Source organism: Phaenicophaeus curvirostris, unplaced genomic scaffold, assembly GCF_032191515.1.
Source record: "Phaenicophaeus curvirostris isolate KB17595 unplaced genomic scaffold, BPBGC_Pcur_1.0 scaffold_59, whole genome shotgun sequence".
NCBI lineage: Eukaryota > Metazoa > Chordata > Aves > Cuculiformes > Cuculidae > Phaenicophaeus > Phaenicophaeus curvirostris.
In genome coordinates this window covers 779,926-799,631 of record NW_027206681.1, presented here as the reverse complement: position 1 = coordinate 799,631, position 19,706 = coordinate 779,926, and the positions used below count along the sequence as shown (strand labels likewise).

The following is a 19,706-nucleotide window of genomic DNA, read 5'->3' as shown; positions in this document are numbered from 1 at the left end:
GGAGGTCCCAGAGCCAGAGCGATACCAGTAGCAGCAGCGGCAGCGCCGGGATTCGAACCCGCGATCACACTCCTCCGCCACGGCCGCAGCGCGAGATCCCATTGGCCGCGAAGGCGGGAGCGGCGGGGAACCAATCAGAGAGCGGGATGGAGGGAGGGGCGGGGCTTCGCCGGAAAGCGCGCTCTGACTGGTCAGAAACGCGGAAGTGCGAGTCATTGACAGCTACAGGAACCAATGAGAGCGCGGAACCGCTGCGCTGGGGGTGCTGCAGTCAGACACGGGACGTGATGGGGCGGGGCTGGGGCGGAGCGCACATTCTGATTGGCTGAGAACCGGGAAGAGAATGATTGACAGCTCTTGGAGCCAATGGGAAGAGAGAACCGCGGGGGGGTGTGAGGCCACTGTTAAGGACAGCGCTCGGGGGCGGGGCTTGGGCTGAGAGCGTTCAGATTGGTTCGAGACCCGGAAGAGAGAGTGATTGACAGCGCGGGAGCCAATGGGGAGCGAGGAGCGGGGGTACCCCGGGAATAGGGGAATCTCAGAGCTGTGGTGGGAACCCAGGGAATGGGGGGACCCTCAGATCCATGGAAGGACCCCAGGTCCATGGTGTCTCCCACAGATTCGTGGTGGGACCCCAGATCCATGGTGGATCCCCAAGTCCATGGTGGGACCCCAGGTCTTTGGTGTCACCCCCAGATCCGTGGTGGGACCCCAGGTCCATCGTGTCACCCCCAGATCCATTGTGGGGCCCTAGGTCCATGGTGTCTCCCCCAGATTCGTTATGGGATCCCAGGGCCATGGTGTCACCCCCAGGTCCGTGGTGGGACACCATATCCATGGTGGGACCCTCAGATCCATGGTGGGACCCCAGGTCCACTATGTAACCCCCAAGTCCATGGTGTCTCCCCCAGATCCGTGGTGGGATCCTAGATCCATGCTGGGACCATAGGTCCATGGTGTCCCCGCAGATTCGTGGTGGGACCCCAGGTCCATGGTGGGACCCCAGATCCATCGTGTCACCCCCAGATCCATTGTGGGGCCCTAGGTCCATGGTGTCACCCCCAGGTCCATGGTGTCACCCTGAGGTCCGTGGTGCCACCTTCAGATCCATGGTGTCACCCCCAGATCCATGGTGGGACCCCAGATCTGTGGTGGGACCCCAGGTCCATCGTGTCACCCCCAGATCCATTGTGGGGCCCTAGGTCCATGGTGTCACCCCCAGGTCCGTGGTGGGACGCCACATCCATGGTGTCACCCTCAGATCCATGGTGGGACCCCAGGTCCACTATGTAACCCCCAAGTCCATGGTGTCTCCCCCAGATCCGTGGTGGGATCCTAGATCCATGCTGGGACCATAGGTCCATGGTGTCCCCGCAGATTCGTGGTGGGACCCCAGGTCCATGGTCTCTGGTGGGGTTGGGTCCCTTCGGTGCTGGCGGAGGTCGGGGGCACAGGGGGGAACCTGGGACCCCCCCAAGGACAGAGGGGGGCACTGGGGGCACTGGGAGGGCTTGAACTGGGGATACTGGGAGGGGTGGAACTGGGGATACTGGGGGTTCTGGCACTGTGGGATGGGGGGACACTAGGGCCCCGAGGCTGGGGGTACTGGGGATACTGGGGGTATTGGGGATGGGGAACTGGGGAGCACTGGGGGTCCTGGGATGGAGGGTCTGGGGGACACTGGGGGTCCTGGAACTTGGGATACTGGGGGACCTGGAACTGGAGACACTGGGGGTGCTGGGACTGGGGATACTGGGGGACATGGAACTGGGGACACTGGGGGTGCTGGGACTGGGGATACTGGGAGACCTGGGACCGGGTGTACTGGGCACAGGGTGGTTTGGGGCTGAGGGACACTGGGGTCCCAGAACTGGTGGCACTGGAGGCCCTGGGGTGGTGGATGGAGGTCCTGGAGCAGAAGGAATGGAGGTCCTGGTGGTCCTGGGACTGGGAGGCACCGGGAGACATGGGATGGGATCACTGGGGGGTACGAGGGTGATGGAGATCCTGGAGCAGAAGGTGCAGGGGCAGCGGAAGTCCTGGGGTGGTGGATGGAGGTCCTGGAGCAGGTGGGATGGGGGTCCTGGTGGTCCTGGGACAGGGGGGCACTGGGACACATGAGATGGGATCACTGGGTGTCCTGGGACTGGGGATACTGGGGGACCTGGAACTGGGTACACTGGGCACATGGTGGTTTGGGGCTGAGGGGCACTGGGGTCCCAGAACTGGGGGCACTGGGGTGGTGGTGGAGGTCCTGGAGCAGGTTGGATGGAGGTCCTGGTGGTCCTGGGACTTGGGGGCACTGGGAGACATGGGATGGGGAGCACTGGGGGGTCCCAGCGTGGTGGAGGTCCTGGAGAAGAAGGGCTGAGGGGCACTGGGTGTCCTGGGACTGGGGTCCCTGAGGGCCCTGGGGTGGTGGAGGTCCTGGAGCAGAAGGGATGGAGGTCCTGGTGGTCCTGGGATGGGGAGCAGTGGGGGTCCCAGTGTGGTGGAGATCTTGGAGCAGAAGGGGTAGGGGCACTGGAGGTCCTGGAGCGGGTGGGATGGAGGTCCTTGTGGTCTTGGGACTGGGAGACACTGGGAGACATGGAGTGGGGAGCACTGGGGGGCCCAGCTTGGTGGAGGTTCTGGAGCAGGTGGGATGGGATTCTGGAGGTCCTGGGGTGGTGGATGGAGGTCCTGGAGCGGGTGGGATGGAGGTCCAGGAGCAGGAGGGCTGGGATCCTGACCCGGGGTCCCCCTCAGGGAGGCCCGAGGCTGCTGACGGTGGTGTAGCTGAACTTGGAGAGCGAGGCGCTGGCGTGGGGCGGCTCCTCACGGGCCGGGCAGGCGCGGCGGCAGCCGCCGCAGGACGCCAGGAAGGCCTTTCGGAAGCGCCGGTTCATGAAGCAGTAGATGAGGGGGTTGGCGCAGGCCGAGGTGTAGGACAGCAGGTGGATGAAGGAGATGGGGGTCCCCGAGAGCGCCCGCTGCGCCGCCACCGGCGAGAAGGCCTTCCAGGTGTTGGCGGCGAAGACGGGCAGCCAGCAGAGGAAGAACATGGCCACGATGACCACCAGCATGCGGATGACGCGCCGCTTGGCCACCAGCTTGGCCTCGCAGCCGTTGATGCGCGCCCGGTCCTGCTGTGCCCCCAGCGCCCGCAGCTCCAGCGCCTGCCCCGGCCGAGACAGCTGCAGGTAGCACCCGTCGCCCTCGTCGCAGGACGGCTCCGCGCCGCCGCCGCGCTGGGCTGGGGGACCAGGAGAACGAGGTCACGGAGGTGGCACCACCGGGACATGCCACGTGCTAGGAGAACAGCCTGGGTGTGGCAGCACCGCGATCCGCATCGTGGTTGTGGCACCAGCAGGACCCACATCACCGCAGAGAACGTCACGGTGAGACACGACCAGGACCCACGTCGTGATCCAGGCACAACCAGGACCCACATCGTGGTCATGGCACAACCAGGACCCACCCACATCATGGTTGTGGCAGCACCATGACCCGTGTCGTGGTTGTGGCACCACCAGGACCCATGTCACCCCGGGAGAACATCATGGTGAGGCACAACCAGGACCCACATTGTGGTCGTGGCACAACCAGGACCCACCCACATCACGGTCAAGGCACCAGAAGGACCCACATCACATGAGGAGATCATCATGGTCATGGCACAACCAGGGCCCACGTCACCCTGGGAGAACATTATGGGTGAGGCACAACCAGGACCCTCATCATGATCATGGCAGGACCATGACATCATGGTTGTGGCACCACCAGGACCCACATCACACCAGGAGAACATCATGGTGAGGCCCAGAGGTCTCATCCCAGAACTGGAAGCCCCAAGGGTCTCGTTCTGGAGCTGCGAGGACCCAAGGGTCCCGTCCCCCCATCAGGCGTGTCCCCCAGCCCAGCCCCTCACCTCCAGGGTCCCCCTTGATGTCCAGCTCGAAGCGGATCCCTCGGTAGAGCTCACGGGAGATGAGCCCGTAGGCCACGATCATCACCACACCCGGGATGAAGAACAGGATGAGGAGGAGCAGGACGTACCTGGGATGGTGGAATTGTCAAGGTTGGAGAACATAGAATCAGAGAATCATGGAATCATAGAATCACAGAATCACCAGGTTGGAAAAGACCCCCAGGATCATCGAGTCCAACCATTCCCATCAATCACTAACCCATGTCCCTCAGCACCTCGTCCACCCGTCCCTTAAACCCCTCCAAGGAAGGGGACTCAACCCCCTCCCTGGGCAGCCTCTGCCAGTGCCCAATGACCCTTTCCGGGAAAAAGTTCTTTCTGATGTCCAGCCTGAACCTCCCCTGGTGGAGCTTGAGGCCATTCCCTCTCGTCCTGTCCCCTGTCCCTTGGGAGAAGAGCCCAGCTCCCTCCTCTCCACAACCTCCTCTCAGGGAGTTGGAGAGAGCAATGAGGTCTCCCCTCAGCCTCCTCTTCTCCAGGATAAACACCCCCAGGTCCCTCAGCCACTCCCAGAACTGCTGGGGCTCCAGACCCTTCCCCGGCTTCATTGCTCTTCTCCAGACTCGCTCCAGCCCCTCAAGGTCTTTCTTGGAGTGAAGGACCCAGAACTGACCCCAGGATTCGAGGTTGGGTCTCACCAGAGGGAGAAGAACCTCCCTGGCCCTGCTGATCCCTCTCCTCCAGGCAGTTTCCAGCCAGACTTCTCCTAGTCTGGAGCTGCTCAGGGTTGTTGTGCCCCAAGGGCAGGACCCGGCATTTGGCCTTGTTGAACCTCCTGCCATTGGTCTCAGCCCATGGATCCAGCCTGTTCAGATCCCCCTGGAGAACCTCAAACCCTCCATCAGACCCACGTTCCATCCCACCCCATGTTCCTGGGAGAGGCTGTGACTCACCACGCCTGCCGGAGCTGGCTGCTGGGCCAGTTGTGGAGGCAGCGGGTGAGGCCGGGGCGCGGGAGCCCGTGCCGGGTGGTGCTGTAGACGCCGTACGGCAGCATGAGCAGCGCCGAGAGCAGCCACGTGCCGGCGATGACCCGGCAGGCGTGGGAGCGCGTCTGCCAGGAGCGGGACTGCAGCGGCTTGCAGATGGCACTGTAGCGCTCCAGCGCGATGGCCACCAGGCTGAAGGTCGACACCGACACCGACACCCCTGCCGGAGGCAGAGGAAACGTGGGAACGGGGAAACACGGAACTGAGGAACCATGGAGTGATGGAACCATGGAACCACGGAGTGACAGAACCATGGAACCATGGAATGACGGAACCATGGAAGGGTGGAATGTTGGAACCATGGAACCATGGAATGATGGAACAATGGAACTATGGACTGATGGAATCGTGGAGCCATGGAATGATGGAACCATTGAAACATGGAATGATGGAACCATGGAACAATGGAACCATGGAATGTTGGAACCGTGGAACCTTGGAATGATGGAACAATGGAATGATGGAACCATGGAATGATGGAGCCATGGAATGATGGAGCCACAGAATGAGGGAACTGTACAGCCATTGAATGATGGAACCATTGAAACATGGAATGATGGAACCATGGAGCCATGGAATGATGGAACTGTGGAGCCATGGAATGATGGAACCATGTAGTGAAGGAACCATGGAATGATGGAACCATGGAGCCATGGAATGATGGAACTGTGGAGCCATGGAATGATGGAACCATGTAGTGATGGAACCATGGAATGATGGAACCATGGAGCCATGGAATGATGGAACTGTGGAGCCATGGAATGATGGAACCATGTAGTGAAGGAACCATGGAATGATGGAACCATGGAGCCATGGAATGATGGAACTGTGGAGCCATGGAATGATGGAACCATGTAGTGATGGAACCATGGAATGATGGAATCATGGAACCACAGAACCGTGGAATTCTATAAGCATGGAATCATGGAACCATGGAATCATGGAACCATGGAGCCATTGCAGTTGGAAAAGCCCTCCACTTGCAGACCCTGGCACTCAGCCTGGCTGGACCTCATCCTGTTGGCCTTGGCCCATGGATCCAGCCTGGCCCGATCCCTCTGGAGAACCTCCCCGCCCTCCAGCAGATCCACCCTCCCACTCAAGTTGGTGTCATCTCCAAACTGACTGGGGGAAGGCTTGATCCGCCTTGTTTGGATCATGGATAATGATGATGCTCGGGGAGCCCCTGGCCCAGGTCACCCCATCCCTGGAGGGTTCCAGGTCAGGTTGGATGCAGTTGGAGCCCCTGATCCAGTGGGAGGTGTCCCTGCCCATGGATCTGGATGGGCTTTGAGGTCCCTTCCAACCCTTCCATGAGTCCCTCATCATGGCCACACAGAGGAGAAGGGACAACTGGGCTGAGCCACGCGCCACCACGGGAGCAGCCGCCACTCTCTGCTTTTCCAGCTGCTCTTCCACACGTTCTCCACGGGTTCTGCACCCGTGGAAGGTCACGGAATGTCATGGGATGGCACAGGGAGGCCGTTCCCATCCCCACGTACCCATCAGGTAGGCCATGAGCTTGCAGACGACCTCTCCGAACACGAAGGTGCCCATGAGGTTGGGGATGAGGGTGAAGGGCATGCAGCAGAGCGCCAGCATCAGGTCGCTGAGCGCCAGCGACAGGAGGAAGGAGTTGGTGACGGTTCGGAGCCGGCGGTTGAGGAGCAGCACGGCCACCACCAGCGCGTTCCCGCACAGGCTCAGCACGAAGATCACCGCGTAGAGGAGGACGCGCACCGTCAGGTCCAGCTCTGCAGGGGCCAGAGGGGCCCGGTGGGCAACCCGGTGGCGACCAGGAGGGGACAAGGAGCGTCCCGGGTGGTACCGGCACCGGGGAGCCCCGCGGAGAGCTCGGCAACTGCGGCCCGGGGGGTGGTGGCCACCGTGATGGATGAAGGAGCGAGTGCCGGCAAGGGAGGGGGTGCCAGAGCCTGGCCACGGGGGCCACCGTGGGGCCACTGTTCACCCTGTGCACTGGGGTGGAGGGCGGGGTGCACTGGGATGGACGGGGACGTGGGGTGAGATGGACTGGGATGCACTGGGATGGAGGGTGGGGTGGACTGGGGTGGACAGGGACGAGGTGGGATGGACTGGGACGCACTGGGACGTGGGATGAGATGGACTGGGATGCACCGGGATGCACTGGGATGGACTGGGATGGACTGGGATGGAGAGTGGGATGGACTGGGGTGGACGAGGACAGAGGTGGGATGGACTGGGATGCACTGGGACATGGGGTGAGATGGACTGGGATGCACTGGGATGGACTGGGACGGACTGGGACAGAGGTGGGATGGACTGGGATGCACTGGGATGTGGGGTGAGATGGAGAGGGATGCACTGGAGTGGAGGGCGGGGTGGACTGGGATGGACTGGGATGGACTGGGACACAGGTAGGATGAACTGGGATGGACTGGGATGGAGGGCGGGGTGGACTGGGATGGACTGGGATGGACTGGGACATAGGCGGGATGGACTGGGACACTGGGACATGGAGTGGGATGGACGGGAATGGAGGGCGGGATGGACTGGGATGCACTGGGACAAAGGTGGGATGGACTGGGATGGACTGGGACATGGAGTGGGATGGATGGGAATGGAGGGCTGGATGGACTGGAATGAACTGGGATGCAGGTCAGGATGGACTGGGATGGACTGGGAGGGGGATCTCAGGCTCGGCATGGGATGTGTGGGTCCCCCCTTTCCCCCCACTCCCCCAGTTCCCCCGATTTCCCCCATTTCCCCCTGTTCCCCCCATTCTCCCTGTTCCCCCAATTTCCCTGTTTCCCCCATTTCCCCATTCCCCCTATTCCCCCCGTTTCCCCACATTTCCCCCGTTCCCCCCATTTCCCCCGTTATTTCCCCCCTTTCCCCCATTCCCCCATTCCCCCATTCCCGTTCCCCCCGTTCCCCCCGTTCCCCGTTCCACCTCCCGGGGTTCCTCTGCCGCCGCCGCTCCCGGTGCCGCCGCAGCCGCTCCCGGTGCTGTTCCCGGTGTTCCCGGCGCTCCCGTTCCCGGGACAGAGCAGGGATCCGTTCGGCCGCCGCGGGTCCATGGCGAGACCCTCACCGGGACACCGGGGACACCGGAGCTCCCTCTGCTCCCCTCCTGCAGCTCCCGGTTATCCCGGTGTTCCTGGAGATCCCGGGGTTCCCACCGCTCCCAGTTATTCTGCTGCTCCCGGAGCTCCCGCTGCTCCGCTCCTGCAGCTCCCGGTTATCCCGGTGCTTCGGGAGCTCCCGGTCTTCTCCGTGTTCCCGGTGCTCTGATCCTGCGGCTCCCGGAGCTCCCGGTTATCCCGTTGTTCCCGGTGCAGCCGGTGCTCCCGGTTATCTCGGTGCTCCCGGTGCTGTGATCCCGGAGCTCCCGATTCCCTCGGTATTCCCGGTGCTCCCGGTGTCCCCGGTGTTCGCGATGCTCCCGGCTCTCCCGGTTATCTTCCCGGTGCTCCCGGGGCTCCCGGTGCTCCCGGGGCTCCCCCTGCTCCGCCCCTGCAGCTCCCGGTTATCTCGCTGTTCTCGCCGCTGAAATCCTGCAGCTCCCGCAGCCCCCGGGGCTCCAGTTCTGCTCTTCCCGATGCTCCCGGTGTGCCGATCCCGCTGCTCTCGGTGTTCTCCCTGCACCGATCCTGCAGCTCCCGGGGCTCCCGGAGCTCCCTCTGCTCGAATCCCGCTGCTCCCGGTTCTCGTGATGCTCCGATCCGATCCCGGCTCTCCCGCTGTTCCCGGTGTTCCCGGTTCTCCGGGTGCTCCCGCCTCTCCCGGTTCTCCCGGTGTTTCTCCCGGTGTTTCTCCCTCCCGGGGTGCCTCTCCCGTTTCTCCTCCGCGCTGGTTCGGGGGCGGCTCCCGGGGCGGGGCCGGGGGGGCCCCTCCTTGTCCGGACCCGGACCCGTCCCCATCCACATCCCGATCCCGATCCCAATTCTTAGCTCCATCCCATCCCCGTCCTGATCCCAGTCTCGATCCTGATCCTAATTCTTGGCCCTGATTTCGATCCTGGTCCCAATCCCTGTCCCCATCACATCCCTGTCCCCACCCTGATCCCGATCCTGGTCCCAGTCCTGATCCCGATCCCATCCCATCCTGATGCCGATCCTGGTCCCAATCCCTGCTCCGTCCTTGTCCTCATCCTGATTCAAATCCTGATCCTTGTTCTATTCCCCATCCTGATCCCGATCCTGGTCCCAATCCCTGTCCCCATCCTGATCCCAATCACTGCCCCATCCCCATCCTGATCCTAATCCCAATCCCTGGTCCCAATCTCTACTCCACCCCTGTCCCCATCCTGATCCTGATCCCAATCCCGATCCAAATCATTTTCCCTCCCATCCCATCCCAATCCTCATCCTAATCCCGATCCCCATCCTGATCCTGATCCCAATCCTGATCCAAATCATTTTCCCTCCCATCCCATCCCAATCCTCATCCTAATCCCGATCCCAATCCTGATCCTGATCTCTATCCCGATCCTGACCCCTATCCCATCCCAATCCCAATCCCATCCCAATCCCGCTCCCATCCTGATCCCGATCCCGATCCTGATCCCGATCCCGATCCTAATTGCATCCCAATCCTGATCCTTATCCCATCCCAATCCTGATCCCATCCCGATCCCATCCCAATCACATCCCGGCCCTGATCCTGATCCCATCCCAATCCTAATCCCCACCCTGATCTCGATCCCATCCCGATCCCACCCGGATTACGGTTACGGCGCAGTTTTGATTCATGAACATCTCGTTCTCCAGCAACAGCTCTCGGTGTTACCCAGCAACGGCCGGCATGGTTACCTAGCAATGGCTGGTGGTGCTCCCTAGCAACGGTTATCGGTGCTCCCTAGCAACGGTTGTCATGGTTACCCTCAATGCGGGGGATCCGCCCCCCCTGCACCCCGCTTCCCACTGGGACCCTGCATCCCTGTATGCTGCATCCCTGCATCCCGCATGTCGGGGGGACCCTGAGCCTTGGGGGGACCCCGTATCCCTGCATCCTGCATCCCTGCACCCTGCATCCCTGCACCCTGAATCCTGGGGGGACCCTGAGCCTTGGGGGGACCCCGTATCCCTGCATCCTGCATCCCTGCACCCCGCATCCCACTGGGATCCTGCATCTTGGGGTGACCCTGCAGCCTTGCATCCTGCATCCCTGCGCCCCGCACCCCTGCATCCCGCATCCTGGGGGGACCTCGAGCCTTGGGGAGACCCTGCATCCCTGCATCCCGTATCCCACTGGGATCCTGCATCTTGGGGTGACCCTGTATCCCTGCATCCTGAATCCCCGCATCCCGCATCCTGGGGGGACCTTGAGCCTTAGGAAGATCCTGCACCCCTGCACTCTGCATCCCTGCACCCCCAATCCCACTGGGATCCTGCACCTTGGGGGGACCCTGACCCCCTGCATCCTGCCCCCCTGCATCCTGCATCCCAGGGGGACCTCGAGCCTTGGGGAGACCCTGCATCCCTGCATCCTGCATCCCACTGGGATCCTGCACCTTGGGGCGACCCTGCCCCCCTGCCCCCCTCATCCCCGCTCCGCGCATCCCGGGGTGACCGCGGTGTTTGCCGCGCGGTGTCCGCAGCCGCTGCTCGAGGCTCTGGAGGCGCAGGGACATCTTGAGGGCGCTGGCCTCCAGCTGGGCCACCACCCTCGCCGCCCGCTCCCGCAGCCCCTCCAGCTGCTCCCCCAGCGCCCGCGCCCGCTGCTCCCTCTCGGCCGCCGCCGCCTCGGCCCCCAGGTCCAGGCGGCCCGAGCGCAGCAGCAGCTGGCGGCCCTTGGCCTCCACGGCCGCGCGGGCACCGGGGAAATGAGCCAACACCTCGGCCAGGTCCTCCTTGGCCAGGCAGAACAGGTCCGAGTGGCCCAGGCTCACGATGGTGGCCGTGCGGCGGTTCCCAAACGGGTTCCCTGCGGGATTGGGAGCGTCCGTCATAAAACCAGAGAATCATGGAATCACGGAATCACAGAATCACCAGGTTGGAAAGGACCCACCAGATCATCGAGTCCAACCATTCCCATCAATCACTAACCCATGTTCCTCAGCACCTCGTCCACCCGTCCCTTAAACCCCTCCAGGGCAGGGGACTCAACCCCCTCCCTGGGCAGCCTGTTCCAGAGCCCAATGACCCTTTCTGTGAAAAACTTCTTCCTAATGTCCAGCCTGACCCTCCACTGGTGGAGCTTGAGGCCGTTCCCCCTCGTCCTGTCCCCTGTCCCTTGGGAGAAGAGCCCAGCTCCCTCCTCTCCACAACCTCCTCTCAGGGAGTTGGAGAGAGCAATGAGGTCTCCCCTCAGCCTCCTCTTCTCCAGGATAAACACCCCCAGGGCCCTCAGGCTTGTTCTCCAGCCCCTTCCCCAGCTCCGTTCTCTTCTCCAGACTCGCTCCAGCCCCTCAAGGTCTTTCTTGGAGTGAAGGACCCAGAACTGACCCCAGGATTCGAGGTTGGGTCTCACTGGAGGGAGAAGAACCTCCCTGGCCCTGCTGGCCAGGCGTGGCTGCTCCAAGCCAAGATGCCCTTGGCCTCCTTGGCCCCCTGGGCCCCTGCTGGCTCATGTTCAACCAACCCCCCCAGGTCCTTCTCCTCCAGGCACTTTCCAGCCAGACTTCTCCTAGTCTGGAGCTGCTCAGGGTTGTTGTGCCCCAAGGGCAGGACCCGGCGTTTGGCCTCGTTAAACCTCATCCCGTTGGTCTCATCCCATGGATCCAGCCTCTTCAGATCCCTTTGGAGCCTCCCAACCCTCCAGCAGATCCACCCAGCTTAGTGTCATCTCCAAACTTGCTAAGGGTGCCCTCGATGCCTTCATCCAGGTCACTGATGCCACCATGGGGCCACCATGGGTCAGTAGATGCCACTGTGGGGCCAGGGGTGCCACCCTGGGGTCATGGGGGCCAGCATGGGGCCAGGGAAGCCCTGGGGCAGAAGATGCCACCATGGGGCCACCATAGGGCTGAAGATGCCACCATGGGGTCATCGATGCCACCACAGGTCCACAAGAGCCAGGATGGGGCTGAGGGAACCACGATGGGGTAGATGAAGCCCTGATGGGGCCATGGGTGCTGGGAGGGGACAGTGGGTGCCATGCTAGGGCCGCGGCGATGCCGGGGTTGCCGGGACGGCTGCATTGGCCTCTCACCTTTGATGTTGATGAGGCTGATCTCGCCAAAGTAGAGCCCGGGGCCCAGCACGGCGAGGCGGGTGACGCCGTCGTCGGCCACCACGGCCAAGCGTCCCTCGCGGATGAAGTACATCTCGCGGCCCACGTCGCCGCGCCGGCACACGAGCTCGCCGGGGCCGAAGAGCTGCGGGCGCAGGCGCAGCACCAGCTGCCGCAGGACCCCGGGCTCCCAGTCGCGGAACAGGCCGACGCGGCGCAGCGCCGGCAGGTGGACGCCGGCCAGCACCTCGGCCCGAAGCGCCGGCGGCAGGTGCCGCAGCACCGAGCGCTCCGCCGGCAGCTTGCGCTGCGCCCGCAGGTGCTGGTGCCACGAGGCCACGCGCCGCGCCAGCCGCCCGCACACCCCCTGCGAGCGCAGGTAGCGCCGAACCGGCTCCGGGTCCGGGTAGAAGGCGGCGTCGGCCGCGTTGATGTTGGAGATGACGGTGCTGGGGGAAGCGTGGGGGGGTTGGTTGGGTTGGGTTGGGTCGGAAGGGACCTCAAAGCCCATCCAGTCCCACCCCTGCCATGAGCAGGGACACCTCCCACTGGATCAGGGGCTCCAAGCCCCACCCAACCTGGCCTTGAACTCCTCCATGATTGTGAAGGTCCCTTCCAACTCAACCATTCCGTGATTCCACAATCTTTGAGGTCTCTTCCACCCAAGCCATCCCGTGAGTCCCTGATTCTATGACCTGTAAGATCCCTTTTGACCCAACTCAACAATTCCCTGATCTCTGAGGTCCCTTCCAACCCAACCATTCCATGATCCCATGGTCTCAGAGGTCTCTTCCAACCCAACTTTTCCATGATCCCATGATCACAAAGGTCCCTTCCAACCCAACCATTTCATGGTCTCGAAGGTCCATTCCAACCCAACCATTCCATGATCTCAAAGGTCCCTTCCAACTCAACTACTCTATGATCCCATGGTCTCAAAGGTCCCTTCCAACCTAACCATTCCATGATCCTTGAGATCCCTTGCAACCCATCCATTCCATGACCTCAGAGGTCCCTTCCAACACAACCATTCCATGGTCTTGAAGATCCCTTCTAACCTAACCATTGCATGATCCCATGATCCTTGAGGCCCCTTCCAACCCATCCATTCCATGATCCTTGAGGCCCCTTCCAACCCATCCATTCCATGATCCTTGAGGCCCCTTCCAACACAAACATTCCATGATCTCAAAGGTCACTCCCAACCCAACCACCCTATGATCCTTGAGGTCCCTTCCAACCCATCCATTCCATGACCTCAAAGGTCCCTTCCAACCCAACCATTCCATGATCCCATGTTCTGAAAGGTCCCTTCCAACTCAACCATCCCATGATCTTGAAGGTCCCTTCCAATGCAACCATTCCATGATCTCAGGGGTCTCTTCCAACCCAACCATTCCATGACCCCACTATCTCGAAGGCTCCTTCCCCCATCCCCGCTGCGGCCGAGTCCCCTGGGCACCTGATGCTGCCGGTGATGGTGGCGAAGCCGAGGACGGCCAGGAGGTATCCGGCGGTGAGGAAGAGGAACTCCTCGTTGCGTTGGGGTGGGGGAGTGTCGCCCACGGTGGTGAGGACGAGGGTGGCCAGGTAGAGGCTGTGCAGGTACTGCCGGCGCGGGCGGGCGAAGTCGGTGCCGTTGGGGCAGAGCCAGGGGTCGGCGCCCGGGCCGAGGCGGCGCGAGAGCCCGAAGTAGGCGCAGGCGAGGCCGTGGATGGCGCCGAAGCCGCAGAGCAGCAGGCGTGCGGCGCGCAGGGCGTTGGGGCGCGGCGCCCGCGTCTCCCAGCGCGCGAAGGCCTCGGGCAGGCGGGCGGCGCGCAGGCACCGATTGGCACGAGCCGCCGGCGACCCCGGGGCCGCCAGCTGCACCGGCAGCACCGACGCCGCGTCCCACCAGAACCACCACGAGCACAGGTAGCGGCGGCGAACGCGGCGCAACGAATGCACCGGGAGCCCCGACTCCTCGAAACCTGCGGGGGGGACACGCTGGGGGAACTGGGGGAACTGGGGAGACTGGGGGCACTGGGAGGGAACTGGGGGGACTGGGGAGAACTAGGGGGAGTAGGGGGGCTGGAGAACTGGGGGAACTGGGGGAACTGAGGGGACTGGGGAGAACTAGGGGGAGTAGGGGGGCTGGGGAAGCTGGGGGAACTGGGGGGAGTGAGGGAACTGGGGGAACTGAGGGGACTGGGCAGACTGGGGGGACTGGGGGGACTAGGGGAACTGAGGAAACTGGGGGAACTGGGGAGAACTAGGGGGAGTAGGGGGGCTGGAGAACTGGGGGAACTGGGGGAACTGAGGGGACTGGGGGGACTGGGGAGAACTAGGGGGAGTAGGGGGGCTGGGGAAGCTGGGGGAACTGGGGGAACTGGGGGGAGTGAGGGAACTGAGGGGACTGGGGAGACTGGGGGGACTAGGAGGGAACTGGGGTAACTGGGGGAACTGGGGAGAACTAGGGGGAGTAGGGGGGCTGGGGAAGATGGGGGAACTGGGGGGACTGGGAGGAACTGGGGAGAACTGGGGAGAACTGGGGGGAGTAGGGGGGTTGGGGAACTGGAGGAACTGGGGGAACTGGGGGGACTGGGGGACTGGACGCAGCGCAATGACTGCACCACAACCCCCGATTCCTTGAAACCCGCGGGGACGGTGCACTGGGGGAACTGGGGGGGAGTGGGGGTCTGGGGGACAGGGGGACTGGGGGGAACTGGGGGGAACTGGGGGGACTGGGGGGACTAGGGGAACTGGGTGAACTGGGGAAACTGGGTAGAACTAGGGGGATTAGGGGGGCTGGGAAAGCTGGGGTAACTGGGAGAATTGGGGGGATTGGGGGAATTGGGGGACAGGGGTAACTGGGGGGACTGGGAGAACTGGGGAGACAAGGGGAAGTGGGGGGACTGGGGGAACTGGGGAGACCAGGAGACTAGGAGGGACTGGGGGGACTGGGGAGACTGGGAGGGATGGGGAGGACTGGGGGGGATTGGGGGAACTGGGGGGGACTGGGGGGGACTGGAGGAAGTGGGAGGACTGGGAGGGACTGGAGGAAGTGGGAGGACTGGGAGGACTGGGTAGACAGGGGGACTGGGGGACACTGGTGGGACTGGGGAAACTGGGGCTACTGGGGGCACTGGGGGGCACTGGGAGGAAGCGGGGGGACTCGGGGAACTGGGGGGATTGGGGGACACTGGGGGAGGGACTGGGACAACATGCTGGGACAACAACGTGTCCTGGCGTGTTGGGACGTGTCCTGTGCTGTCCTTTGCGTGTCAGAGCGTGTCTGTGCATGTCCTTGGTGTGTCAGAGTGTGTCTGTGCGTGTCTGTGTGTGTCTGAGCATGTCACTGTGTGTCCTCGGCGTGTCAGAGCATGTCCAAGCGTGTCCTGGGCGTGCTGGGACGTGTTACACCCGCGCCGTACGTGTGTTGTACCCGTGTTGTACCCGTGTTGTACCCATGCCGTACCCGTGTGCATGCGGACGCCGATGTCGGCCACGTAGACGGCGTCGCTGAGAGCGTCCAGGGCCACCCAGAGCCCCCCGAGCTGCCGCAGCCCCGGGAACGCCGCCCTGGGGCACCGGCCACGCTGGCACCCCCAAACCACACCCCCACCCCAGCACCCCACACTCTGAACCCCCAAACCCCCACAACCCAGCACCCCCCAAACCCCCAAACCTCTGAGGACCCCTCAATCCCCACCCCGGACCCCCTGATTCTCCCCAGGACACCCAAAACCACACAGACCCTCCAGATTCCGCCCCGGACCCCCACACCCCAGCACCCCCACACCCCAGCACCCCCTAAACCCCTCCAGGACCCCCGGATTCCCCCTAGAGTCCCTCCAGGACCCCCATACCTCACTGGAACCCCCAAGCCCCCCAGGACACACAAACCTTCCCAACCCCCTCAGACCCCCCAAATTCCCCCCCCCCGAACCCCCACACCCCCAGCACCCCCCAAACCCCTCCAGCACCACCCAAACCTCCCCAGACCCCTCCAGGACCCCCAGATTCTCCCCTGAACCCCCAAACCCTCCAGATTCCACCCCCAAACCCCCCAACCCCCCCCCCACCCCTCAGATTCCCCCCCCCAAACCCCCGAACTCCCACACCCCAGCAGACCTCAAACCCCTCCAGGACCCCCCTGGAACCCCCAGCTCCCCCCCAAATCATCCCAACACCCCCAAGCCCCCCCCGTACCCCCAGGACCCCCATTGTCACCTGGTGGTGATGCTGAAGCAGTTGTAGATCACCGGCAGCGCCGCCAGCGCCAACCACCGCGCGTGCCACGTGCCCCCCGCCTCCAGCACCCAGCGCCCCGGCCTGAGACACCCGCGTTGCTGGTCACCGGACACACAACCAAACACCAAACCACCAAAACCCATCACCAAACCCAACCATCAAACCCCACCGCCGAACCCAACCAACCGCCAGAACCCAGCACCAAACCCAACCACCGAACCCCGTCACCAAACCCAACCACCAAACCCCATCACTGAACCCAACCAACCACCAGAACCCAGCACCGAACCCAACCACCGAACCCTATCACCAAACCAAACCACCAAACCCCATCACTGAACCCAACCAACCACCAGAACCCAGCACCGAACCCAACCACCGAACCCTATCACCAAACCAAACCACCAAACCCCATCACTGAACCCAACCAACCACCAGAACCCAGCACCGAACCCAACCACCGAACCCTATCACCAAACCAAACCAGTCACTGGAACCCAGTGCCGAACCCAACACCAAACCCTGTCACTGAACCCAACCAACCACTGGAAGCCAGCGTCAAACCCAACCACCAAACCCAGCACTGAACCCAACTACCAAACCCCATCACCAGACCCAGCCAACGACCAGAACCCAGCACCGAACCCAGTCACCACACCCAGCACTGAACCCAACTACCAAACCCCATCACCAGACCCAGCCAACCACCAGAACCCAGCACCGAACCCAGTCACCACACCCAAATCCGGCAAGCAGTCACCAAACTCCATCACCAAACCCCATCGCCGGACCCAGTCACCAGAACCCAGCGCTGAACCCAACCACCGGACCCATTGCCGAATCCAACCACCAGAACCCAGCGCCAAACCCAACTACCGGAACCCAGCACCGAACCCAACCACCAAACCCTGTCACTGAACCCAACCACCGGACCCATTGCCGAACCCAACCACCAGAACCCAGCGCTGAACCCAACCACCAAACCCGAACATGGCAACCGATCACCAAACCCCGTCACCAAACCCAACCACCAAACTCCATCGCCAAACCCAATCACCAAACCAAATCCTGGCAACCAATGGCTAAATCCCATCACAAAACCTCGCCACCAAACCCCGTCCTGGCAACCGTTCACCAAACCCAGTCCCAAATCCAATCCTGGAACTGGATCCTGGCAACTGGTCCCCAAACCCCATCCCCAAACCCGATCCTGCCAACCGGTCACCAAACCCAGTCCTGGAACCAGACCCGGCAGTGATCCCAGCTCCGATCGCGGTGCCGAGCCGCCCCTCACGGTGCAGCCGGCGGCACCATCGCCCCCGGGATGGATCCCACATCCCAGCTCGGGTCCTCACTCACCTCGCCCTGGAGCCGCTGATGGATCCACGGGGCCAAATGCGGGAGAGGAGGGAGCGCAGCCCTGGCATCCTGCACCGGAACCGCGGCCTGAGCCCGGACCGAGCCTGGATCCCAAATCCCGATCCCAGCTCCCAGCCCTGATCCTGATCCCCGACCCTGAACCTGGCACCCAAGCTGGATCCCAGTGCCCAATCCTGATCCTGGCTCTGGCTCCTGATCCCCGATCCTGGATCCTGGTCCCAACTCTGGTTCCTGATTCCTGATCCCTGATCCTGGATCCTGATCCTGATTCTGGTTCCCGATCCCTGATCCTGGTTCCTGATCCCTGATCCCGGTTCCTGATCCAGATTCTGGTTCCCAATCCCTGATCCTGGATCCTGGTCCCAACTCTGGTTCCCGATCCCCAATCCTGATCCCAACTCTGGTTCCTGATCCCGACTGGTTCCCGATCCCTGATCCTGATCCTGACTCTGGTTCCCGATACTGATCACGACTCTGGTTCCCAGTCCTGCTCCCAACTCTGGTTCCCGATCCCCAATCCTGATGCCGGCTCTGGTTCTCGATCCCTGATCCTGGATCCTGGTCCCAACTCTGGTTCCCGATCCCTGATCCTGGATCCTGGTCCCAACTCTGGTTCCTGATCCCTGATCCTGATCCCGACTCTGGTTCCTGAACCCCAATCCTGGTCGTGGCTCCCGATCCCAGCACCTGATCCCAATCCTGCACCCGATCCTGGGACCCAACCCCAAACCTGATCCCCACGCCCAATCCTGCACCTGATCCCAGAACCTGGATCCTGGGACCTGATCCTGATCCCAGGACTCAAACCTGATCCCAGCACCCGATCCCAATCCTGCACCCGATGCTGGGACCTGATCCCCAACCCCGGATCCCGATCCTGCCCCTGATCCCAGAACCTGGATCCTGGATCTGGGGAGCTGATCCTGATCCTGGAACCCGATCCCGGCCCCGATCCCTGTGGCTGCCGCCCTCGCGGTCCCTGGGCTCCCGGCAGGCGGATACGGCAACGCAGCCGGGCAACCGCGGCACCCAGGGGAGACTGGGCCTGGCACCGGGAACTGGGGGAACTGGGGAGCTGGGGAACTGGGGAGCTGGGGGAACTGGGGGCACTGGGGGAACTAGCAGCACTGGGGGAACTGGGGGAACTAGTGGAGCTGGGGGCACTTGGTGAACTGGGGCAACTGGAGAATGGGGGAGCTGGGAGAACTGGGGGAACTGGGAGCACCGGGGGCACTTGGAGCACTAGTTATACTGGGAACACTGAGGGCACTGGGAACACTGGGGGCACAGGGGAACTGGGGAGCTGAGGGAACTGGGAGCATTGGGGGAGCTAGCAGTACTGGGGGAACTGGGGGAACTAGTGGAGCTGGGGCACTGGGGGCACTTGGAACACTAGTTATACTGGGAGCACTGGGAGCTCTGGGAGAAATGGGAGCACTTGGAGCACTAGTTATACTGGGAACACTGGGGGCACTGGGAGAACTGGGAGCACGGGGGAACTGGGGAGCTGAAGGAACCGGGGGCGTTGGGGGAGCTAGCAGCACTGGGGGAACTGGGGGGACTAGTGGAGCTGGGGGCACTGGGGGCACTGGGAGCACTGGGGACACTGGGAGCACTGGGAGCACTAGTTATACTGGGAGCACTGGGGGCACTGGGAGAACTGGGAGCACGGGGGAACTGGGGGTGTTGGGGGAGCTAGCAGCACTGGGGGAACTGGGGGAACTAGTGGAGCTGGGGGCACTGGGAGCACTGGGGACACTGGGGGCACTGGAAGCACTGGGGGGCACTTGGAGCACTAGTTATACTGGGAGCACTGGGGGCACTGGGAACACTGGTTATACTGGGGCATGGGGACCACTGGGGGCACTGGTTATACTAGGAGCACTGGTTATACTGGGAGCACTGGGGGCACTGGTTATACTGGGGGCACCGGTTATACTGGAAGCACTGGGGTCACTGGTTATACTGGGGGCACTGGT

At 62.9% G+C, this 19,706-nt stretch overlaps 2 protein-coding genes across 2 annotated transcripts; both read right to left on the bottom strand.

Moving 5' to 3' along the window:
- Positions 1-2,744: 2,744 nt before the first annotated feature.
- CCKBR (cholecystokinin B receptor) lies at positions 2,745-8,018 on the bottom strand. The gene is made up of 5 exons (XM_069881649.1): positions 7,892-8,018; positions 6,462-6,893; positions 4,864-5,119; positions 3,911-4,038; positions 2,745-3,235 (listed from the first exon to the last, which is right to left on the bottom strand). The coding sequence occupies exons 1-5, from the start codon at positions 8,016-8,018 to the stop codon at positions 2,745-2,747; spliced, it is 1,434 nt and encodes a 477-aa protein (XP_069737750.1).
- Positions 8,019-9,723: 1,705 nt separating this feature from the next.
- CNGA4 (cyclic nucleotide gated channel subunit alpha 4) lies at positions 9,724-19,576 on the bottom strand. The gene is made up of 8 exons (XM_069881648.1): positions 19,533-19,576; positions 18,535-18,772; positions 17,707-18,438; positions 16,327-16,445; positions 15,572-15,675; positions 13,577-14,084; positions 12,094-12,563; positions 9,724-10,866 (listed from the first exon to the last, which is right to left on the bottom strand). Exons 1-8 carry the CDS (start codon positions 19,574-19,576, stop codon positions 9,824-9,826), a joined length of 3,258 nt encoding a protein of 1,085 aa, XP_069737749.1. The 3' UTR covers positions 9,724-9,823.
- Between the last annotated feature and the right edge of the window lie 130 nt (positions 19,577-19,706).